Source organism: Lepidochelys olivacea (genome assembly GCF_965140295.1).
Source record: "Lepidochelys olivacea isolate rLepOli2 genome assembly, chromosome: 4".
NCBI lineage: Eukaryota > Metazoa > Chordata > Testudines > Cheloniidae > Lepidochelys > Lepidochelys olivacea.
Window position 1 is genome coordinate 95,879,283 of NC_140414.1, and position 12,866 is coordinate 95,892,148.

Here is a 12,866-nt window from a genome sequence, read left to right on the forward strand (position 1 = left end):
TCAAAAACAGTTGCCACTTTTCCAAAATGTACAGCAGTATCTATCTAAAAGCAGGATGAAGTACTAAAAGTTGAAAATCATGGTTGTAATATTTCAAACATAAATGATGATGGGTTTATTCAAAGGAACTAAGAGATACAAAATTGATATTACAGTAAATTAAATATTTAAAAAAATGTACCAAATAATTTTTATTTCTGAAATAGGCAACAACGGTTGCAAGAATGGAAAATTCTTCAGAAAAGACAAAAATATGGGGAGCTGAGAGAAATTTCTGGTGAGCAATATGTGAAAGAAGTCACAAATGCTCAGAAGGATGTGTGGGTTGTAATTCATCTATATAGATCAAGGTAATGCTATGATTATATTTTTTCAAAAGTATTTAAGATTCTAAAATACTTAGCAAAAAAAGATTCAAGATGATGAGATGATAAGAAAGACAATATATGCAAAATAGTTTACCATATCCTCACTACGGGGAAAAGAAATCTTAGAAAATAGGATTTCTCCTGTGTTGGTCCTCCTTGCTCCATCAGTGCAATACATAGGATTTCTTCACCTTTGACTCACATAGAGGTAATGCAAAAGATCTTTCTTGCTAGCTACTGTTGGCACTTGGCAGACATGAATTGTGCTGGAGGGCAAACATTCCTCTGCAGCCCTCCTTCAGGGTTCCACTCTAAGGATTTTGCTGCCTTTTTTTTTTCTTTCATTCTCTCACTCCAGCAGATCAGCAGTGTGGTAGGGTGAGGTTCTTTCCTGAAGGACTAAGGTACGTCGACTCCAGCTACGTTATTCACGTAGCTGGGGTTGCGTAGCATAGGTCACATTACCGCAGTAGTGTAGACATAGCCTCACTCCCCTCTCCCGAGTAAGAGAAGATCATGCTCTGACCGGGATGACACTAAGAAGAGAGTGGTCCCTCCCACAGCTCCTGAGATGCAAACTGCAGGAATGCCGTCCCCAGCTAGAACCGTGGTACTAACTGCTTCTGACAGGAGCCACAAGGCTGCTCCTAGACTGACTACCTCAGCCCCTGATAGTAAGTCTAAGGACCATGCCGAGGTGAAACAGCAGCTATTGGTGCCATCGTCTGTTGTGGGTGACCAAAGTGAGCCCTTTACCCCCTTCGTGGCTCCGGGTTCCTTTCTGGTGCCTAGGATGCCATTGACACCGGCACCTGCAAAACAGCTGGCTCCAGTGAAGCCCTTGGCCCCAACACTACGCACTGCCCTGAAGCTCTCGGCTCCGAGAAAGACTCCAGCACGGTTGCAAACTCCTACTAAAGCTGACTCCGAAAAGCTCTCTGGCACCATCTGTTGACTCTTTTCCATATCACACCAGGGCACCATGCTCAACATAGGCACTGAGGAGAGATCACCCACAGGAATTCACACAGCTGTCAGACTTCACTATATCTGAAACTCTGGATTCTCCACTCCTCAGACAGGAGATGTCTCAAGTCTCACACACTTCTCAATCAATACACTCTTCACGTTCTTCAACAGAGACAGCACCTTCTTTCCTTAGTGATGTTGAGGAGGATGAGGGTGATTATCAAGACTCTCTTGCCCCATCAACATCAGGGCAATTGACACCAACTTACCAGCCTTACCCTGCCACAATTCAGGGCACCCAGCCTTTTCTGGGGCCCCCATGGATGCAACCATATATTCCCTTTCCCTCTAACTGGCCACATTGGGGCCCCTGGGCCATGTATAGGGCACAATTTGGTAATCCCCCACCGTTACAAACACGCCAGCCTCCATCAATCCCCTCCTCAACAATCTCTCGACCTCCAGAACCACAGCCTCCACAAATATCACCACTGGAAGAGGAACTGGAAGGAGAGCAGGATGTTTTCTTCATCCTCACTTGATGAAGCCATCATGCCAGCACCTCCCACAGTGGCTGATGATTTTTGTCACTTTCAGGAGTTGTTTCGTAGAATGTCTGACACCCTAAACATCCCATTTGAGGAGGTCAAGGAATAACAACATGAACTGATTGACACTCTCCATACCTCCTCAACAACAAAAATTGCCCTACCTATTAATGGTGCACTACTTGAAACTGCAAACCTTGTTTGGCAGACTCCAGCCTCTATCCCCTCTAGATGCAGATGGGCTGCCATAAATATAAAGGGAAGGCTAACCACCTTTAAATCCCTCCTGGCCAGAGGGAAAACCCTTTCACCTGTAAAGGGTTAAGAAGCAAAGATAACCTCGCTGGCACCTGAACAAGATGACCAATGAGGAGACAAGATACTTTCAAAGCTGGAGGGGGGGAAACAAAGGGTCATCTCTGTCTGTGTGATGCTTTTGCTGGGACCAGAGCAGGAATGCAGGTCAGAACTCCTGCAAAGAGTTAGTAAGCAATCTAGTTAGATATGTGTTAGATTCTGTTTTGTTTAAACGGCTGATAAAATAAGTTGTGCTGAATGGGATGTATATTCCTGTTTTTGTGTCTTTTTGTAACTTAAGGTTTTGCCTAGAGGGATTCTCTGTGTTTTGAATCTGACTACTCTGTAAGGTATTTCCCTTCCTGATTTTACAGAGGTTTTTCTTTTACTTTTTCTTTAATTAAAATTCTCTTTTAAGAACCTGATTGCTTTTTCATTGTTCTTAAGATCCAAGGGTTTGGGTCTGTGTTCACCTATGCAAATTGGTGAGGATTTTTATCAAGCCTTCCCCAGGAAAGGGGGTGTAGTGCTTGGGGGGATATTTTGCGGGGGAGACATTTCCAAGTGGGCATTTCCCCTGTTATTTTTGTTAGACACTTTGGTGGTGGCAGGATAAGTTCCAGGGACAAATGGTAAAACAGTTTGTACCTGGGGGAAGTTTTAACCTAAGCTGGTAAAAATAAGCTTAGGGGGTCTTTCATGCAGGTCCCCACATCTGTACCCTAAAGTTCAGAGTGGGGAAGGAACCTTGACACGGGCAGATACGAAATATTATGTACCTGTAAAAAATGCTAAGTTTTTATTTTTACATCCTGCCCTGAATTCCCTTGTGGTGAATGTGGTGCAAGAGAAGGGCCATCAATGCCAATCCTGATCCAGTCATCCTGACCGAGACTGGAAATGTGTAGATCTCCTGGGCAGAAAATCCTATAAATCTGCTACCCTCCAATTTCGAATTTCCAACTATGAGGCCTCTTATGGCCAAATATGATTATAAAAATTATTCTAAGCTGGAGGAACTTTTGCCAGAATCTGCCAGAGGAAAAAAGGGAACAATTCCTGCCCCTCATTTTGGAAGGTGACTTAATAGCCCACCCGGCCCTGCAGGCCTCCCTGGACTCAGCTGACACAGCTGCCTGATCCATTGCTACTGCGGTAGTAACGGGACGTGCATCATCATTGCACCTTTCAGGATTCCCTAAGGAGGTGCAAAATATGGTTGAGGATCTCCCTTGTGAGGGACAAAATCTCTTTTCTGAGCACACAGACAACTCCTTACAATCACTGAAATACTCCCAAGCCACTCTACAATTTCTTGGTATATATGCACCACAGCCAAAATGAAGATCAGGGAAATATCAGCTCCCTCCATGATTTTACCTCAGCCATACTACCCACAGCGGCAGTTTGACAACCAACGCCGTCGTCACCGACCTCCCAACAGGCACAGACAATCGCCTGCACTAGGGACACTGTTGAAAACACCCTCTAATAAGCAGCAAATTTGAAGGTGTGGTCAAGGTCCAGAGAACCTCCTGCCTGCTCTAGTTGCCCCTACCATCTGTAACGCCATCTACACACTGACAGTTTGGCAACCACCTAGCTCCATTTTTACCATCTTGGATGCTCATTACCTTGGACAGGTGGGTCCGGGAAATAGTAATGGAAGGTTACTCCATCCCCTTCCTAGCTATACCATCCACCCAACCCCCGTCCCTGTCCCTCTTCAGGGACCTCGCTCACAAGCCCATCCTGTGGCGGGAGGTGAGACATCTTCTTCAACTGGGAGCCATAGAGTCAGTCCCTCCACAATACAGAGGATGCGGTTTCTACTCTCACTACTTCCTGATACAAAAGAAGTCTGGTGGTTGGCACCCCATACTGGACCTTTGCAATCTCAACAAGTTTGTCAAACTACAATGTTTCAAGATAGTCAACCTATCCACCATCATCCCAACACTGGAACAGGGGGATTGGTTCTTGGCCCTTGACCTACAAGATGCATACTTTCATATTGCACACCCTGCTCACAGACTTTTCCTATGATTGATTGTCGGCCATGGTCACTACCAGTACAGGGTACTACCCTTTGGACTATCCACAGCTCCCATAAGTTTTTCCAAGGTACTCGCAGTGGTAGTGGCCTTCCTCTGCAAACAAGGCACCACCATTTTCCCAAATCTAGATGACTGCCTTCTCAAAGTGCCACCTGAGACCGAAGCACTCCGAGCAGTCCATGCTACAATGACCCTCTTTACAAAACTGGGCCTCCTTATCAATTTTGAAAAGTCCACACTAACCCCAAGGTAAACACTGGAATTCATTGGTGCTGTACTCGATGCCAAGCAGGCAAGATCGTTTTTACCACCTCACAGGTTCACAGCGACAACACAATCGCCCGAGCATGCCCCCAAATCTCAGCACGTACATGCCTCTAATTTCTGGGACATATGGCTGCAGCTACGTTTGTGGTCAGACACGCAAGACTGCACATGTGGTGTCTTCAGGGCTGGCTCCATACAGTATATCTTCCTCACAAACACAGCATTCAGAAACTCCTGTCCGTGCCAGCCCAGGTCAAGGACTCACTACTGTGGTGGACGTGCCCTGACAGTGTCTGTGCTGGGGTCCCTTTTCTTCAATCTCCATCTACTATCATACTTACCACCGATGTCTCCCTCTTTGACTGGGGAGCGCATCTATGCAAGCACATTATACAGGGCAGATGGACGCCCACCAAGACCACCTTACACATCAGCCTCCTGGAACTGAGGGCGGTCCACAATGCCAACATTTCCTACCACTCCTCAGAAACCAGACTGTTCGAGTAATGACGGACAACCTCGCTTGCATGTATTACATCAACAGGTAAGGAGGTGCCAGGTCCCATTCCCTATGCTCAGAAGCGATCAAGCTATGGAACTGGTGTATCCACAATGACATCTCCATCTCTGCTGCGTATCTCCCTGGACATCAGAACATGACCGTGGATACACTGAGCAGAACCTTCTTGCACGAGCATGAAAAGCAGCTTAACATGAGAGCACTCCGACCCATCTTTTGCCAATGGGGTTATCCCACCATAGACCTTTTTGCCACTCACGAGAACACCTGCTGTCCTCAGTTTTGTTCCAGACCAGGCCTGGGACGCGATTCACTTGGGTATGCATTCCTTATGAACTGGAATGTGCCACTTCTTTACGCCTTCCCTCCTTTTCCCCTTCTGTTCCGAGTCTTACGCAAGATACAGGAAGATTAAGCTCTGGTTATACTAATAGTACCGACATGGCCACGACAAGTCTGGTACACGTACCTGCTTCGCATGACACTCTCTCAGCCTATAAACCTTCCCCGAGCATTGTGGCTCCTCTCTCAGGACAGGGGATGCATTCACCATCCCAATCCTCAGATGTTCCACCTGAAAGCGTGGCTCCTTCGTAACTCCAGGATTCGGAAATAACCAGTTCAGATTCAGTAAAACATATCTTGATAAATAGCAGGTGCGATTCTACCAGACATACCCTATTCCCCACAAGTGGAACTTTCCAACTTTGGTGTGGTGACAGACAGGTCGATGCAGCCTGCGCTCCATTACCTCCCATAATGGACTACCTCCTTCAACTCAAACAGCACGGATTGGCTTTTAGTTCTCCTAGAGTGCACCTGGCTGCAATTACTGCATTCCACTGCCCTGTTGAGGGATATTCAGTATTTGCACAGCCCCTTGTCAAAAATTTTCTTAAGGGTGTTCGAAACCTATACCCTGACCTACGTCCCTCCACCCAATCCTGGGACCCCAGCCTTGTCCTACGCTCTCTGACTAGACGTCCATTAGAGCCAATGGCAACCTGCTTCATCTAGCAGTGAAAACAGCCTTTCTCATCGCGATTACATCAGCATGACGCGTGGGAGAAATATCAGCCCTTATGGCATACCAGCCATATACAGTGTTTTATAGGACAAAGTGACCCTCCGTCCCCACCCAAAATTCCTGCCGAAGGTTATAACGTCCTTCTATCTAAATGAGCCTGTACACCTCCCCTCCTTCATTCCCAACCACACAACAATTACCAAGAAGCAGCTCTCCACACTTTAGATATGAGACGCGCATTGTTGTTCTACTTGGATAGAACCAAACCGTTCAGGAACTCGCCATGCTTGTTCGTATCCATTGCCAAATGCTTTTAAGGCTCCGCCATGTCTAAACAACAGTTCTCTAAATGGATTTCCCAGTGCATACGCCTGTCTTACGAACTTCACAATAAGCAACCACCTGCCTCTATCCGGACACACTCCACACAAGCGCTCTCAACCTCCATTGCATTCCCCAATAATGTTCCCATAATAGATATATGCAGGGTTGCCACATGGGCGTCCTCTGATATGTTTGCCCAACATTATGCCATCTTGTAAGATTCCTTGATGGACACCATTCTCAGACTTAAGGTCCTGTCCTCGGCGATACCAGCCACTCTGAAGCCCCAACTTTCCAGCTAGGGGCACTGCTTTATAGTCACCTACAGTGGAGCACCCATGGGGACATCACTCGAAGAAGAAAGGGATACTCATCTTGTGCAGTAACTTGTGTTACTCATCTTGTGCAGTTCTTCGAGATGTGTGTCCCCACAGGTGCTCCACTACCTGCCCTCCTCCCCTCTGTTTCCAAGCTTAACGTTTGGGCTCTACGTTAGAGAAGAAGCTGAGGGCGGTTGGCCGCACAACACTATTTATACTACCCATGCACAGCACGGGGGAGAGGATGTGCGCATGTGCGGTCCAATGGGCACTGCTATTGAAGATCTCTGACTCCACACACAAAGGTGCTGCCGAACCTACAGTGGAGCACCCAAGGGGGGACACATCTTGAAGAACCTCAGTTATTGCACAAGGTGAGTAACCCTCTCTTGTGTTACAAAAATCCAGGCATGAAGGCCATGGACCAACATGATGTGGCCATACCACCATACTGAGATTTTCTTTTAAAATTTTACTTTATTTAGAGTTCTTTGGGGGGAAAAAAACTTAAAATATCAAATGTAAAACTATGAAACTGAATATCCAAATAAGAGTAAACGTAAGTGTATTAAAACCTCAAATACAAAAACTGCATTAAGTGGACACAGACCAAGGTTTGTCGGTGGTGGAAAAAAAACAAAACTCAGAACACATGGAACTTATATAGCAGTAATAACCAACAGTATATGTATTTTGACATTCATGTAAATATTTTCAGTTTTTATTTCAACAGCCTTTTTCCATAAGACTCCTTGTAGGAGAAACCAGACAGGAAATCTGTAGTGGAAGTCCCATTATAGAGCAAAGTAGAAGCATACTGACTACATGTAAAAACTCTATTATTGAAAGGTTATTTGTATGGATTCTAAGTATTTTCTTGCATGTTTCAGACTGTTGTGTCAGAAATTTCATCAAACCTATCCATTCTTTTCTAGCATCCCAATGTGCTTACTAGTTAACCAGCATCTCAGCCTGCTAGCCAGAAAGTTTCCAGAAATCAAGTTTATCAAAGCCATTGTGAATAGCTGTATTCAAAACTACCATGACAGATGTTTACCCACAATTTTTGTGTACAGAAATGGTCAGATAAAAGGCAGGTTCATTGGAATTACTGAATGTGGAGGGACAAATCTTAAACTAGAAGGTAATATAACAAATATGTTCAAAATAATTTTATAGTAATCTAATGTAGTTAATAATCATCAATTCTTAAAATCACTTCTTGGGATAGAACAGTCTTTGATAGTGTTTTTGTACCTTAAACAGGAAAAATTAGGAATTAACTGTTAATAAAAGCTTCTGCATTTCTACTGTAGCACAAATATTAGTATGTGTTGATAGCTTGCATTGCTATACATAAGGTAGGTATGGTGGGGATGGCACCTGTGTAACATCTGATCTTTCCTATGGAGGAGGATTTAATCTAAAAAAGGGTATACATTCACTCTTAAGTGTGAGTCCTCAACCCAGTTCCATGGGACCAGGCTATGCAGGGGCCTTTCCCATATACCCACCATTCCACACTTGGCTGCATGACCCCTACTGGGAGAAAACCTCATTGACTATGTGATGATCCCTTGACAAGCATTTTTGTCTTGTCCTAAACTTTCCCAAGTTGTCCCAAGTTGTTTCCTAAACTTGTCCCAAGTTCCAGTTCCATTTATATATATTCTGCAGCTATTGCAACACTATTCTATCTGTCTCTATATTGTAGGTGCTTACTTGGTCCCCATTACCATAATATCTGAGCAAATCACAATCTTTTTAATGTATTTATCCTCACAACACCCATTTGAGGTAAGGAAATACTATCATCTGCATTTTGGAGGGAGGAGACTGAGGCACAGAAAGAATAAATGACTTGCCCAAGTTCACAAAGGAAGTCTGTGGGAGAGAAGGGTTGTGTTATGTGTGCAGTGGATCACTTTTGTGTGGATAAGTCCACGTTCCTAAAAGCAGTGGGAAAAACTGAACCTGTTGTTTTGATTTCTTGTTCCCGTCCTTAAATATAGTTCTTGGTGTTCTAATAGCACCTCTCTTTGAGACCCTGTGACGAAGTAGGACTGTTCTTAATGTTTTCTCTGAATATTGTGGGGGTGCCTCAGTTTCCCCCATGCGGTTCTTAAGTATCTAGGTGGTGGGATAAGGGTGTATGATTGTTGCAGAGCCCTAGAGGGCAGGTGTGTGCAGGGGTCTGGACACAGAGAATGGCCAACACCCTGTTTCCTGGCAACTGATGGCCTGGGCCTTCCCCTCTGCAAGTTGAGAACTAAAGGGTTGAAGACAAAGAGAGCAGGTGACCTCCTGGCCCGGGAAAGGGACAAAGCCCAGAGGAGGAGCGGCTGGAGAGAGTTTCAGTTGGGGCAGGCTGGGGACGAGGAGTGAAGTGCAGACGTGGTTGTCAGACTCACTGCCCCCCAAAATGGACCTGGCTGAGGGGTCCTGTTCTCTGTACCTACAAGCTCTGTTTTAGACCATGTTCCTGTCATCTAAGAAATCTCTGTTTTACTGGCTAGCTGAGAGTCACGTCTGACTGTGAAGTTGGGGTGCAGGCCCCTCTGGCTTCCCCAGGAGCCCCGCCTGGGCAGACTCGCTGTGGGAAGTGCACGGAGGGACAGAGGATGCTGAGTGCTCCGAGGTCAGACCCAGGAAGGTGGAAGCTGTGTGAGCTTTTGCCCTGCAGACAGTCTGCTCACAGAAAGGAGACTTCACCAGAGTCCTGACTGGCTTTGTAGGGAGCAGTTCCAGAGCATCGCCCGGGGACTCGTGACAGACCCTTACAAGAAACACTGTTTACTTGAACCCAGGCTCATATCTTATGAAGCACACTAGACCTTAGTTATGCAGCAGAGATCCTGGAATTAAGCAGCATGGATTCTCTCTCTCATGCAGTTAAATCAGTGTAGTGTTTTGTTTAACTTTTTTATGTTAAATTGAATTTTATTTATACTGCCCAAACTGTTAAACTACCCATTTGCTGCACATTTTTGAACTGACAAAGATCTCCATTGTAGAACATGTCAGGTGAAACCTGGAGGTTTTGACAGCTGTGAATGGGACAGTTACAGTTCTTAGCCCCCCAGAAGGCATGGAAACTAGTTTTGGTTTTGAAGAAGCAGTTGAGGCTTTTGGAACCCGGGAGGGGATGCATCTCTAACTTCCTACTTTTCAGCAGAGGAAGAAATTACATTAAGCTTTTGGGGTGGATGGAGCCTTGAAGTCCTTATTCCTCACCCAGCAACTTCCACACCACAATCTTTAATATCAGCAGCACAAAGGGAAGCAGTTTAAAACACTTCCTCATCATCTTCTGCTCCTACAACTTCTATTCCTGAGGTCATTCTGCACCAAAAAATTAAAAATTTTGCAAAATTCTGCAAATTTTATTTGTCAAATAAATGTGGAGTCTCCAGCATGGCATTGGGAAGCACAGGCCACTGGCTCCACAGAGGTGGGAGATCACTGTGCAGCTCCCCCCTGGGACACAAACTCAGCCATGAGGCTACACCCAACCCTAACACAGCGCAAGGACTGGGCCTACCCCAGAAATACTCCAAGGTTCTGACGCTCCATTTGGGCAGGCAGGCTCAGCAAGGCAGGATCCAAGTGTAGAGGGGCTTAGTGTGGGGGATCCAGGTGTGGCTTGAGAGGGTTCTGTTTGGGGCAAACTGGGTATGGGTGGCTCGGGGTGGGGGGGATCTGGATGCACAGGGGCTTGTTGGGGGGTTCTGGTAATGGTAATGGAACTCTGCAGGGGGGGCCAGGTGAAGGGGGTTGGGTTCAGCGCGTGGCGTCTGGTGGGTGTGGGGGGTATAGAGCTCAGCAGGGGAGTCTGGGTGTGGGGGGCTCAGTGGGGGTCCAGATGCTGGGGAAATGGGTTGGGGATCCAGTTGTGGGTGGCTTGTCAGGGTGGTCCAAATGCAGGAGGAGTGGGGCTCATCGTGGGGGTTCTGAGTGAAGGGAGTTGAGACTTGGCACAGGAATCTGGGTATGAGGGGGTCTGGATGCATGGCGGATGGGGGAGCAGCTCAGTGTATAGGGAAACCTTTCCCTGCAGCTGACGAGTGATGGGTGCAGGAAGCAGGGTTGGGGGGAGTTTTCAGAGCTTCCTGCAGCTGGGGGAGAAATCTGGGGGTGGGTTTAACCCAGCCCTGGATGCCCCGCAGGGGAAGAGGAAGTCCTGTCCTCTTTAGCCCCGCTGTGGCTAGTGGCTGAGCCTGGCACAGAGTAGGAGCCACCAGCCGGGTTTTCCCCAGTCCTGCCTCCTGCCCCACAGTGATTTACCTCTCTGCCGGCTGCCTTGGGCACCTGAAACGTTGCTGGGAAGGGTCACATAACCACTCTTGTGGCTTCCCTTTGCTTCCCCATCACAAAGTTATTTTTCTGCAGAGAAGCAAAGAAATCTGTGGGGGACATAAATTCTGCACACATGCAGTGGCGCAGAATTCCCTCAGGAGTAAACTTCATTATCTTCTAGTCAATAGATTTGATATGATGCCTGATACTCCAGTCCCAGGCTTGTTTTCTAAACCTTTCCCTTCCCAGTAGGAAGACTACATCAGTCATTTCTTTTCAAAATGGAGTGGAATTACCATGGATCGCTGGGTTTTAGAGAGAACCAACCTGGATAATGTGATTCACTTCCTCTTTGTATTGAGTACCAACTTCCATTTCTCCATCCAATTTTAAGGTCATGAGCCAAGATATTCTAAAGTGACAAGTGTTTTTTGTGTTCCTCAATTTTTGGGTACACAACTTGGGACATTCTATGTGGGCTGATTTTCCAAAAGTGCTGAAAATTGAGCCTATTTAAAGTGTCATGTTAGGCACCTAAAGTGAGGCATGCAGAATCATTTGTCACTGTAGAAGATCATGTCTCCTGTTCACAGGATGCTTAAAGAAGAGATTCTCTTTGTGGCGAGAAACCACAGTAGTGGTACTTTGTTAGTTTCAAGGCAAGGAGTTCTACTCCCACTATTTTCTTATTCCAAAAAGAAACGGTGGTCTGTGTCCCATCTTGGGTTTGAGAAGACTAAAATATATCAAAAAATTTATGGTCCAGGTAGCAACAGTAGCCTCTATCTCTACCTTATGTGTTCAAAGCTCATTTGGGTTTCTTGTTTTAAAGAATGCACATCCGTATTTCCATCAAGGATGCTTATGAGAAAATAACTTGGTTTATATGCAACAAGCAATCATGTTCACTGCAGCTCTTTAGAAGGACACTGTCAGTTTGAGTCACATATGAACAAGTATGTTAAGGTGGACACTTCAGGTACTCAGGCACACATGAATGGGGCTAAAAAGCTGATTCTTTCTTCACAATAGCCATATTCACTTTGCTGCATGCCTGCTACTGTAACACATAGACTGGAGTAGTGGCTGTCTGCTACTGTTTTCCCTTTATACACGTTTGTAGAGATTTTGCACAGTTCATGAACCCATAGGCCATGCCCCTGTCCCACCACTACTATCCTGCTAACACCCTTCACTTCCAGAAAATGAGCTATTGTAGAGCTTGGCTTTGTGGCTTGTGGAGGCCTCTGAAATCATGCTATGTGCCCCCTATGTATCCAAGCCCCACTGTGCAGCTTAATTGTGGTGGTTCTGCTGTGTTGTGTGTTCTCTGTAGCTCTCAAGATTTTACCCTATACTTGTGCAAAAACTATCGGTGGAAATATTTCAGTTTTTCTAAAAATCTGTATTAACGGTTTATCCACAATTCAAATAAATCTCAATGTGGATAGAGGTATTGAGAAGCTATATTGGACTGCCAGTACTGAAATCTTCTATGCAATTTGTTTGCTGCACTAATAACATTTTTAATACTGGACATTCTGTGGTTCTGTGCCTGACTCTACATTTCAGATTTGCTCTCGGTAGAATTGTTGGTTTGTAAGAAATGACAAAATAGGAAACTGTTTAGTTTCTTGGCCAATCCTTGATGGATCTTCCATTGAATGGAAGGGTTAAATGATGTCCTGGAGTAATCCAGTTTGGACAAGGGCTGTTTTCTAAACAACTGTACTAATTTAGACTGTCACCCCAGCAAGGTTCTATTGTAGTTTAACATGGCTTTTAATAGTTGGATGTAGACACACACCAACTCTCTCTATGCTCTAAACAAGGAGTAATTCAATGGAACTATAAATGTAAAGTTGGTAAAGTT

The 12,866-nt window shown here is 45.5% G+C and overlaps 1 protein-coding gene across 1 annotated transcript in view; it reads left to right on the top strand.

Moving 5' to 3' along the window:
* The window catches only part of PDCL2 (phosducin like 2), a gene marked incomplete at both ends in the record, with an annotated part of 42,399 nt that overhangs the window by 13,485 nt on the left and 16,048 nt on the right, over nt 1-12,866 (top strand). Inside the window, 2 exons of the mRNA XM_084625757.1 lie at nt 207-350; nt 7,633-7,841. Of these exons, the coding sequence (XP_084481883.1) occupies nt 207-350; nt 7,633-7,841 (353 nt within the window). The remainder of the gene's footprint in view (nt 1-206; nt 351-7,632; nt 7,842-12,866) is intronic.